The following is a 12,614-nucleotide window of genomic DNA, read 5'->3' as shown; positions in this document are numbered from 1 at the left end:
GAGGCATAACAGTGAAGCAAACTCTTGGCTCAGACCGTCTGCAGAATTAAAATCAGACAGACGAGAAGAGAAGAGAAGGAGGGAAGAAGAGGAGAGAAAAGAAGAAAGAGGGACAGAAAAAGATGGAGAGTAATTGGTTCTATGATGGCTTCCAGCTGCATGGCGTTCAGCCAAGCCAAGTCTTCACGACACGCACACAAACCCTCACTCGCACACACGGTAGTGCACCATAAACATACAGTCCTGGCCCTCTCTAACAATATACGTCCATGACAGTGACATGCTCGGGTGCACAATGTGAAAAACCCGTTTTGTGATTGGAATAATGACCCGCTGGGTCCAACAACAAGCAGATTTCCTTTTCTCCGGGATGAAAAATGTGGGATATGTTGATGCCGCTGTGTTTGAAGAAGCCAGTTTATGGTCATCGGGTCTAATAAGGCTGACCTTCCTGCAACGTCTCACTGGGGTCAGTATGACTCTATGTCTGTGTTGTCAGTCGCACACAGTCAGTCCAGTTAGAACTTTAATGACGCTTTGAAAAAATAGTTGCAACTGCATTATGTAACGGCAATGAGACTGTGGGTCAACTTAAAGTCTGCAATGATGAACCACAGCTCCAATGGTTCAAAGTGAATAGTGCAGTGGATGTTTAGGAAATGTGTCTGTTTACTTCATGGTGAAGAGTTGATCTTGAATTGTCTGCTTATTTGCACATTACCGGCATTTTTAACAATAACAGAATGAATGGTGACAATTAATGTCAAATGAATATGTCTGTAATGTGGAGCATACAGTAGGTGATGGAAAAAAATTTTAATATAATAATAAAAATCATTTTTTATTTTAATTAAAATTCATTAAAGATGATCGCATTTCAATGACATTCTACCACTCTACTGACCTACTTCAGTGATGGGTCGCTCATGTTGTGCTAACGTTGTTATGCTAGCTGGATAGATGGTCTCTCAACTCACCTGGAACTTTCACATCAAGAAAAGGCTGCCGAGGACAGTGACGTGACTTCTGCCTTAAGTAGGTGAGTGTCATTTTAAAGTTGTAGGTCCTGAAACAGTGGACTGGACGTAGCTGCCGGAACGTAACTTGTGTACTGACGTCACCGCTCGAAGTCGGCCATGCGTCGCTCTTTACGCGGCGTCAATGTTATGGCATTTTCTGGTACTTTCTACTGCGGTGGTCTGTCACGTGAGTATTTTTGTTTGCGGTATCCATGCACATATGTTTCTGAGGTTTGCTGTCGACCTAGGTAAACTAAAGTAACGCTATGTTACGGGATAAGTGTTGGGCAGTAAGTAAAAAAGCACATATGAAATTATTCTCAAACGTAATGCTTGGAAATAAATGATTTCCTCACTGTTGTCAACCTCAACCGTGTTTAGCCAGCTAAACTACTTCAAACCAAAAACCAGGTCACCTTGACTGTATTCCAATGCCAATAACTGCGGCGTAAATAAATGTTAAATGTAGTAACAGGAAGACTGTGACTGAATAAGAGAAGCAAGATTGTGACTGTGTATAGGCTGGTATTAGAGAAGAATTAGCTGGTACATGGCGACTCGTGTGGTTTACTTTGAGGTCTCAAGAGAGTTGAATATTCAAGATTTGTATAATTTATGACATTTTTGTTTTTCCTTTTCTGTAGTTTTTTATTGCTTCTGTACTTAAGTGCTCACGACTAGTCCCCCCGGTGGCCCTGTTAAAGCACACGCGTGCGGACGTAAATGTGTCTGATACTTATGACAAATGCGTGTTTATGAATCCTCCAGGCTTGGTGTGGCATCTGTTTGAAAGATATTAAATTATCACGTTTCCTCGCCGGCACATCAACAAACTGTCAATCAAGCAAATTGCTCTCACACAGTCAAACATCCAGCAGCATCACTTAACAGCTCACTCCAAACATGCTGTCATAAATATAAACACACACGCGAACATAAACCTGAATGCAGCGCCATCAATAACGTAGCTTAGTGGGAATAAATGACAGATAAAGCTGCTGCAAACAACTCTGTCACAACACAAATTACATACATGACATGGCAAACATCAGTTTGATTTACCTGCTTTTTACCTTTTTTGTGGTTGACGAAAAGGTTGGCCTTAATACAGTTGCTACTTGGTTTAGACAAACTGCAGAGCGAACTCTCTGTTTGTAGTCAACATACACTTTAATTAGAAAATTTGTATTTTGTTGCAATACTGTTAGATTTGATACAATTCGATTATGTGTGAATGAATGTCTATCTTGCTTATGTGATACCACTTTCTCCTGTTTGAAGGTGTGACGAATTAGCTTAACCCGTGATTCACTGTCAGTGGATCGGGGAACACTTCACCATTATTAGTGGAAGGTTATATTCGGAGGTTGTTTCACTTACTCTTTTTTTTTTTTAGTAGCTTTTTATAAAGACTGTAGCTGATGAGGTATTTATTGCTGGTCCTGCCTGGAGGAGGGCCGGGGCAGACTTGCCGGAGAGATTCCGACTCTTCCTCTTGACATACACAGGTCATGCTTACAACTGGAGCTGCATTTACTTTATTTACCAATATCAGAATACAGCACAAAGAACATTGCCTGGCCGTTTTAACATAGCAGTTTGTAACCCACCGTTTTCTTAGTTTTGATATTGCGGGAAGAAAAACACTCTCACAGCTTCATGGAGGCCCTTATCTGATCCTAAAACCTTGGAAGCTGCATTATTTTAATGAATTGCTTTAAACACGATTCCCATCTCAGTGCTCATCTGTTTTTCATGTCCAGGACAATAATGTTATTTGAGTTTTAGCCCACCCTGACAGGAAGTCTAACAGCATGGGATCAGATATCACTTGATGAGAGTTGGATAGAGCAACTGAACAGATCTTTCTCCAGCATTGATGGACGTCCGCTGCTGCTCTCGCCAGCAGATGGGAGACGCATTAGGGGATTTACCGTTGAAGCAAGATAATTATTAGCACCCACATTTCAATGCAGCTTTTAGTACTTAGCATCCATGAGGACTTGCGAAATCCATGCAAGCTCATTTCAAGTCTTGTTCACACAGATTATTCTCCTGCGGGCTCTTTCTCTGTAAGCCCCCGGATCTCTGCTCATCTCAGACAATTTACAAAGTGACACACCCACAACATTAGCACAGCGTCATGTGATGACTGAAGTCGCCTCGGCTGCAGGGGACGAAAGCTAAAACCCCAGCTGCGGTGTAGCAGCATGAGACTCACGCAAGAGAGTCTTGTTATGCCTGATAGTAAATGACTAATCTTTAATGAGAGCCGCAGTTAACCTTATAATGGCTCTTTATTAGTCTGACGAGATATGTGTGTGTGTGTTCACTAGATGAGCAACGGAACACTAATTAAGCTGTCGGATGGTGCGGCAGATTAGCCAGCGACCCCCTGAAGAGTTGCCGGTCTCTGTGGGCAAACAGGCCTCATCCCTCAAACAGCTAACCCAAATAAATCTCCGCAGTAATGTCGACACTCACTTCGCCCAAATATCTCAAAGTCTAGTGGGACGGGATCAGACGGTCTAGCCAAGAGCCCGACTGAAAGGAGGAAGCAGGACGTCACTTCAGCCTCGGACGACGGAGGGGTGATTTAATATTTGAGGATGATGTATTATTAAACCCTGCAGGTTATTAAAGCAGACAGGAGAGTTTGTCTTGTTTGCACTTAGCTTGCATTTGTGTTTCATTGTCACCACAAGAGTTATTCGGCTTTAATTTGCATGAACATGTCACGGTTGAGAGGCTCAGGTTCAAATCCAAGTGAGCAGTTTGCATGTTTTCCTCGCTCGTGTTTGTGTTTCCATCAAAATCTGTCCTCCATTTATGTGTGATAAGCTGAGCGACTAGAAAGTCAGGTCAATTCTGTTGACTAACTGCCTTTTGAGGGTGGGTGTTGGGTGGAGTGCCCAAAATTTGTCATGTGTATGTTCTTTTCAGCGCTTCTGGTGGGGACACCATTTTCCTTCCACAGTGCAAAAACACTGGTAATTTAATATGTCAATGTTGCTTCTATGATGCCTGTAACCTATCCAGGGTTTCAGCCACCTCTTGCCCTTGGTTGCTAGGATGGGCCTTATACACCCACAGCAACATGTATATGAACTTAACAGATCAACAGACATGTATATTAACTTCTCATTTAGACTGTGTTTGTATATTTTCAAAATGTTTTGTTGCAACATTATTTTGTCGGTTGCAGAATCAGCTAAAGATTGCTCCTGTTACTATTCTTTGCATTTGTCATGTGTTATAGAGCTCTGGCGTGCTGCTGCCACCTGCTGTCCAACTGAGCATATCATTGCAAATTCACTACAACATATGCAGGGCAATAATATTGAGTATTGCTGCAGGGCCTTCTATTTTCATTTATTGTGTAGTGATGTAGCCTATCATCCCGGTGCTCAACCGCACAATGGAAACATGCTTCGCTGTAATATGCTCAGTAAAACTAATGGCAGATGAGATTTCTGTCAGTGTTCTGCAGAGTGTGACAACAACAACAACAGATTTAGTCAATAAAAGCAAGTATAGTTTGCGAACAATAATTTAAATTCTTCTACATTCTTGTAACTGAAACTTTGACCGGCTAACTCTTTGTTGCTAACTATTGTTGAAAGCTCATGAACATATATTGTTTTAGGTAACCCTAAACCTCGATGAGCCACAGGCAGGACAAGGCATGCACATCATTTGTGTGTAAACAACCATAGCTCTGGCACATCTGCTCCAAGTTTTAGACCAATGAATGAGGTAAGATTTGTTCCTTTCCTTCTTTTTTTTCTGAACCATGGGCTGAAATATGGGGACTGCACATCCTGGTCTGGGTTTAAATAAACGAAAGTTCTGAGTATTTGAATTATGTAAATTTTATTGGTCTGTGTTGGATTTGTGGGTTTTGTTCGGGGTGGCCAGAGATTGTGATCTGGGTGTCTGTTTTGGTTTTAAAGAATCCTGTTGAAGAGAGTGTGTGCAGCTCCAGAAGAAAGTTAGTGGTCACCTGTCAGTGGTCTGAAGTACTGCCCGTCCAGTGTGTCCTCTTTTGTGACCTTCATGTCACCACATCTTGTCCTGCACAACACTCTCTCGGCCTCGGAAACAAACTGAAGAAATCAGGATTGTTTTTATTAAAGCTACACCAGTGATTATTCTGTGCAAATCTGTTCCCCATCCATTGGCTGACAGCTTTGGGGCCAAAGCAGGGGACCCCAATACACACAGAGAAATGCTGTCAGTGAGTGTTGACACAGTCCAGATGTTGGCAGCTCTGTTCCAAATGAAAGCAAGGCAGTCGGCCAACAACCTGAACCACTCTCCCCATCAAATGATATGTTTACAATAATACTGGTCTGAGGCTCAGGAGACACATGTACGCGCCCGCACACATGTAACCGTGTACTCAAAGCTGAGGAAATGAACTAATGGAAAGGCAGCGAAACCACAGTGAGTGAACAACTTTTGGTTGGACAAGAAGAGAAAAAGTAATAAAGAACGATGTTGTTGTCAGGAGAGAAAACGCAGTGGAAAGGTTCAAGTCGGTGGCCATTAAACTGATCTAGGACAAGTACAAGTTGTCTTCATGATGTTAGGGATGGTGTCTCCTGCTGCAGGTGATTGAAAGAGTGCAGCAGGTTATATAGAATCCTTGTTATGTAACATGGTGGATCCAGTGCAGACGGTGGAAAAAACACTTCTGGTTCTGAGCAGGGGAGACAGATGAGAGCTACAGAGGTCAGGCTGGGCCTCCTGCTCTCTCATTTACAGGCGCTTACTCTTCAACAGTGGGATATTAACTGTGTACTGCCTGTTGAACCTTCATCTATAAGCACATGTATTTAATGTCGAATGGAAAAAATACAAAAGGAAAATGTCTTTGTATGTTTGAAATCCAAATCTGCAGAGTAGTCTATCTCACATTTTCCTGAATTCATCTTTATGATTGTTCAATGATTTCACCTGTGCCTCGTGATCTCTATCTTATGCCAACTCTTGGTTTGTCAGCAGCCTGGATATTGTGATGTTTGTAGGAGGTAGTACTACAGCACTTTGGCGTGCCTGCTTATGCCAAATGTTGACGGGACGAAGATGATGTGAAATAGTTTGCATTCATCCGGGTCTGAGGTCTCTGGACTTCACTTCTCTTGCATTACAAAAGTTACCTCCATAAGGTAACCCTCCGCTAAAACCCCAAACTGAGGCTTTTTAACTCATTGAGATGAAGAAAAATTCCCTCTCGGACCTCTCTTCCTTATCTTTTTATAACCAAGAGTAGCTCATAGAACTACATGTAATTCAGCCTGGAGGAAGTTTGAACAAGCCTGTTTTTTCCACGGGAGAAATGTCTGTAGAAGCATCTCATGTACAAGCTCAAATTCGGCTCGGGCCGTTGGTGAACACATCGTGGTGGTGCCGTCATTGGCACAATTCACGTTATATAGGTGCTGAGAGATTTGCCTTATGTCTCTCTGAGGCTGTGAGGAGCACTGTTCATCATAGTGGAGAGTGTAACTTGCTTTGGAAACTGATTTAAGGAACATATTTTATGGATCGCCCGCATACTGTGACAATTGGCGTTTATATTTCTTGAAGAAAAATAAATATTTCTCTGGTGCTGGCGACAAAAAATTACCCAAAATGTGGTTGAACTAATGTGATGCAACGCAAACGACAAATGTAGCTAGACTACCAGCTAGCTGCAGCAAATTGTAGTCAAGAGATGCTGTTCTACTAGTGTAGTTGAACTCTAATCCAAATTGAATCGAAGCAAGTTTAATGTAATGTATGCTGTTATAAGTATCTGCTGTTCCTCCCAAACATCCACATGACCCATTTTTGCAACACAACCAATTATGAACTCTGACACTGTGAGATGATTTTCTATTTTTGCCTTCATAAAGCATTTCTCTTGTTTAATAATTACTGTGTGCACCAGGGCTGTAAATATTCATTTTCCCTCAGACGTTCAGGCATTCATCACAAAGATTCAAAACATGATCATAGCTTGCATCGCAAATATTTTCTCTCAACATTATTTATCTTGCGTGGATGTATTCCTCCCTCAGCTGCTGGGCTGTTTTTGCGACCGCTAATGCACAGACAGTGGTGACGGACAGCGTTTTGTGTCACAGGTGTTCTGTCTCTATAGACGGGACACAAACATGGCTGAAGACTTCAAATGAGCGGCTCTTCAGCTCAGAGCGGACGTTTGATTGTCACTGCGTTGCTCTTCACTGTCACATTGCCAAGTTGCCACATGAGTGTGATCATCTCTGGTATGTGGAAACACAACTCTGCACACATACACACACCCACCTTACATAAATGTGTCACTTTTATATTCGCTGGATCAGAACAAATGACCTCATTGTTATTCGGTGTAAACGGCCAAGTCTTGTAAAATGAAATCACCTCGAAAATCACAGGGGTTCTGGCGTTCATTTAGCTCAAGAGTTGATTTTAATGACTAAATTGACATAAATTCCCAGCGAGCCAGGGCTGAAGCCATGTATCCATGTTGCTTTATCGATCATCTAGAGAAGCCGTCAGTGTGCTTCTCACACATCAAACCAACAGGCCAATCATGAGAGTACTGTGTGTTTTTTTTATTATTATTTTCGACTGCTCTAACACAGAACTCAAACTCAGTGTATATTGTTGTTATTGAAAACAACCCATTGTCTCCAATAAGGTATTTCAATGCCGGTTTCGTCTGTCAATGAGGGAATATAGCTAGTTAGCAAATGAGCTTTGAAGCTTCACCACAGAATTTGCAAATGTCTGCTGCAGCCGAAACATATGGGAGACATTATCCTCACAGCACTGTGGAGAACCAGCACTATTCTGCCACTATGTTTGAGCAAGTCTGTCTTTCCTTTCGCCGTTTTGGTCCTGGCTATCAATGGGTTGATGGAAGTGTAATGAAGTGCGGGGTTCCACTGCCAACTTCAGCTGAACTGCCTGTGGTTCTGCCCGCTCGCTCCATAGTGGCAACACAGCAGACAAACAGCGCTGATGAAATCTAACCAAGGAGAAGAAATCATTCTTAACACACAGCCACACTCCGTGCACGTCACCTAATCTCATCCACTGAGGGGTGTGTGTGTGTGTGTGTGTGTGTGTTAGCTACGGGGATCCATTAATAAAATATGACTGTATCATATAATAGACTCGTCTGCCAAATTACAGGAGACAGAGAGACAGCTTATTAGGCGAATCGAGGGGGAGGTGTGTGTGTGTGTGTGGGTCCAAGTTGCAGTCTGAATGGAGAGATTAAGTGACCTACTCTCATCAAAAAGGCACATTACCTAAGTGTTGGCATCATTAATGAGACTCTGGCTGAGCCAATCTGCTAACAAAGCCTCTAACTGTGAGAGAGGTGGACAATTACTCCACACTGAGAGGACGAACTCGGCCCCATAATTGTTTTCCACCTTGCCAGCGCACAAACATAGGCACTTGGAATTCTCCGACTGCTTGCATGCTGGCATTTTTTGCTTTCCAGTCTCACTCAGGCGCACACATAGATCACACACAAAACAGGGACAAATCCAAATCAGGATGCCAAAGAGCCCCACTGTCACCGTGGCAACAGTGACCAGCTCCGTGCAGAATACATTCTCTCATATCGCGTTCTATCTTTTCCTCCGTCTCCCTTTGCACCACACGCAGACATGACCAACTTTCAGCTAGAGTGGTTCCTGCGCCCATCTCCCCAGCGGATCACTGAATGTGTGCAGCAGAGTGGACCGCTGAAGGCCACAGTTCAGATTTGTATCATTCAAATGCGTAAAAGCCTTTTATCCTCGCGCTCCTTAAACCAGAGGACCATAAAAATGTACCTGTCATTTTTACTGCGTCGACCCTAATGAGATAAGTGATGCTCCTGGCCCACTGGTTGCGACATGAGGCGCTGAAGAGATACTTTTGTCCACCAGATGGCGTCTTTACTCGGGGACGTTTGTGCGCCGTGGTGACAGTCAAGGGGAGGCTGTTATGAGATGTCTCTAGTGGACTGAAGACATTGAATATCTGCTTTAAACTGTGTTGTTAGATCATGTCAGGACCCGTCAATCGGGAAGTTTCTCTTTTCGTATATTATTTTTTTGTTTTTATTCTACAAGCCACACTCCATTATAGACCACCTATACTTATAGAGCAGTGGTTCTTAACCTGGGTTTGATCGAACCCCAGGGGTTCGGTGGAGCCTCCGCCGCAGAGGTCCACCCCTCAGTCCAGTCTGCAGTTAGTGTATCATATTTTATTTTTTACTAAAGAAGGGTTTGGTGAATGAGCATATGAAACTGGTGGGGTTCGGTGCCTCCAACAAGGTTAAGAACCACTGTTATAGAGCATCACTGTTGTTTGGATCCCCGTCTGGGGCTCCGTTGTTCAGGCCATCTATAGACACAACACACCCCCGGTATGGTTAGATTGCCATCACTGTAATAATCCCACCTTTAATGCCAACTGTCACGGAGACTAGAGAATACCTGGCGTGACTGCTATTGCCTCACATTTGGGTACCAGTCTTACTTTATTTGAAGTTGATGGTGCAGATCCAACTTCATGGATCATAGTGTTATCCATCAATACACAATTATATTTAGACCAAGTCACAGCCACCGAAAGATATAAATGCAAACGCCTTTCTTAGATGATTTGTTTAAATTGTTATTTGTTCGCATTGTTCCCACCAATCTTGATGGTCAAATCCCATGTGCATTGGACCTGAAAATGTGTTGACTGGGTCGGCGGCAGACTTACTATATATGTTGTTGTGCTTTGGAAGTGCAAGAACACGATAATTCAAAACAGGGTTGCTGCTCTGCTGGAATCTCGTCTGGGTTTCATTTGATAAACATTGAACTGCTGCCTCGTCTGAACATTGCTGAAACTTGGATTATGCTCAAAGCCGGTGGTTCGCTTGAGTCCCTTCAAATCTCCTGACCTCGTTGTCATGTGTCACTTGGAGTCTTCAGTTGATGCCCATTCTTATATTCAGTGCTTGGTCATAACTGAAATCAAATGTGACCATCACACTTCATTTAACTGAAGCTGGACGCTAGTCTCTGAGGATTATTATATATATATATATATATATATATATCTAAGGGTGCGCCCAGCCACCCTGCGGAGGAAACTCATCTCAGCCGCTTGTATCCGCGATCTCACCCTTTCGGTCACTACCCAAAGCTCATGACCATAGGTGAGGGTGGGAACGTAAATCGATCGGTAAATCGAGAGCTTCGTCTTGTGACTCAGCTCCCTCTTCACCACGACGGTCCGATACAGCGACCGCATCACTGCTGCAGCTGCACCAACCCGTCTATCAATCTCACGCTCCCCTTTTCCCTCACTCGAGAACAAGACCCCGAGATACTTAAACTCCACCACTTGGGGCAAGAACTCTCCACCGACCTGGAGAGAGCAAACAACCTTATTCCGAGATAGGGTGAGGAGTTTGGTCATCTGGGAGGAGCTCGGGGTGGAGTCGCTGCTCCTCCACATCGAGAGGAACCAGTTGTGGTGGCTCGGGCATCTGATGTGGATGTCCCCTGGACGCCTCCCTGGGGAGGTGTTCCGGGCATGTCCTACTGGGAGGAGACCCCGGGGAAGACCCAGGACTCGCTGGAGAGATTATGTCTCCGGTCTGGCCTGGGAACGCCTCGGGATCCCCCGGGAGGAGCTGGAGGAGGTTTGTGCGGGAAGTTTGGGCTTCCCTGCTCCGAATGCTGCCTCCACGACCCAGCCCCGGATAAGCGGTAGAAGAAAGAAGGTATATATATATATATATATATATATATATATATATATATATATATATATATATATATATATATATATATATATATATATATATATACACATAGGGCTGCTCCAATCAATGGGTCAAGATCATGATCAGCCAATCTCAGCGTGATCGGTGAATGTCGATCACTACCTGTCATTGCCGATCAAAACAACTGATCACATGTGACAGCCGGCGCTCTGATGAAGCCCCGCTGGTTGTGATGCGCCTGCTCCTCTCTACTCGCTGCTCTCTAGGCAGCAGCATGTCTGCTGTGGAGGTTTTTTCAGTCTGTCATGTAAAGTTTGCATCCTGCAGCACATGCACGGGAAAATGCTGTGCAGGAAAGTGCCTTCAAATTAAACAAGCTACTTAAAGCTCAAGCACTCGACGGAGCATGGAGAGTTTTCTGGGCTCATGAAAGTGAGACCGCTGGTTCCTCTGCAGGAGGTTGTTAGCGCAGCTGATGCTTAGCAACAGCCACTGGTCCGAGTGTGACATTCGGAATGATAAGAAATTTGAATTATTTTTTCACCAAGCTAGATGACCAGCCTTTCTCAGGTGTCGCTTACACAGAGATGGAATCAGCAACGACCGGATCCGTCGCCGTTTTCGAGTCGGGTGCAGCGTCTGAAACTTTTGAAACTTTCATAAATGCAGTGCTCTCTGTCTCAGAGTCCCACTACAGTATGTAGATATTTCATGGACATAGCACAGTGTCTAGAGATTCACCTGCAACGTCTCACAACGAATTAAATGTTTTCCAGTTGTCCTTTTGACAGAATAATTGCTGCATTCAGGGAGGTTTTATCTATTTTTGCCACCTTGAAGAGGTATATAAAAACGTGCCTGAATTAAAATGATGATGAAAGTTCATTTTTTCATATCATATAGACAGAAGGTTTGATCATTTTGATTACAAATTCATTGTCAATCCATGTGATCAGTATATATTTTGATCATTTGTATCATGGATGAAATAGTCAGTCATGGTTTCGAATCCAGGCTGTTAAGATTGTATGTTTTCCCCATGCTTGCGTCAGTTTCCTCTGGGTCCACTATCCTTCCTCCAACTATACGAATTTTAACTGAATTTTAACCTCTCAACTGTAAGATGTGTGCATGGATGTCAGTATTTATATATACTGTATGTGACGCAAAAATATAAATTTACTTATTTTTTAGCTCCAAAGAAGTTTTCAACCAAAATATTTATCTAGTCTTGAGGATAGGCAATGTCACTTCTAGTATTTTAGCAGCTATACAGTAGAATATAAACAACATAGTTCACTTACAACATCTGACAAGAACTATCACGCGTTCGCATTGATACAACCATCTTTAATAATTTTAAATATTGGAAATATTACAAATTTCTGTGCAGGAACCGTCAGGAAACACATGTTTTGCAGGTTTTAAATGGCTTTTATATTACTAAGTTATTTGATATACGTCTCTGACTTTTGGATGTTCTAATGGTATTGAAAGAAACACATTCTTTTCAAGTGGCATCAGGTCAGAAGCAGGTCTGTCAATAGAGTCAAAGGCTCAGTTAACACACCGTTAATGGCAAAATAATCTCACATTATGTATCTTCTCTCAATGTAACTTAAAGGAAGATTTAATCATGACCACAGTGCCCATTAATGCTTACAATGTGCCTTTAATTGAGATTAGCATGAAATTGGAGTCAGAATCTAAGAACCTGTATCAGGCACAGGGAGGACAAAAACAAATTGTTATTATTCATGAAAAATGAAAATATATCTGACTGAACATGGACAATAAACAGGGTCTGGACTCTG

At 42.9% G+C, this 12,614-nt stretch overlaps 1 protein-coding gene across 2 annotated transcripts in view; it reads left to right on the top strand.

Moving 5' to 3' along the window:
• The first annotated feature begins 997 nt into the window (after positions 1 to 997).
• The window catches only part of cdk7 (cyclin-dependent kinase 7), a 59,711-nt gene continuing 48,094 nt past the window's right edge, over positions 998 to 12,614 (top strand). The window contains exons 1-2 of one of the 2 annotated variants that reach the window (XM_053869678.1): positions 998 to 1,039; positions 4,666 to 4,775. In XM_053869678.1, coding sequence (XP_053725653.1) covers positions 4,767 to 4,775 — 9 coding nt within the window. In that variant the 5' untranslated portion in view covers positions 998 to 1,039; positions 4,666 to 4,766. Of the gene's footprint in view, positions 1,040 to 1,154; positions 1,207 to 4,665; positions 4,776 to 12,614 lie in introns of those variants that run through there. The other variant, XM_053869680.1, reaches the window with a different exon arrangement.

Source organism: Synchiropus splendidus, chromosome 7, assembly GCF_027744825.2.
Source record: "Synchiropus splendidus isolate RoL2022-P1 chromosome 7, RoL_Sspl_1.0, whole genome shotgun sequence".
In the NCBI taxonomy this organism is placed as follows: domain Eukaryota; kingdom Metazoa; phylum Chordata; class Actinopteri; order Syngnathiformes; family Callionymidae; genus Synchiropus; species Synchiropus splendidus.
The sequence above is the reverse complement of the archived record's forward strand: the minus strand, read 5'-3'. Positions and strand labels throughout refer to the sequence as shown.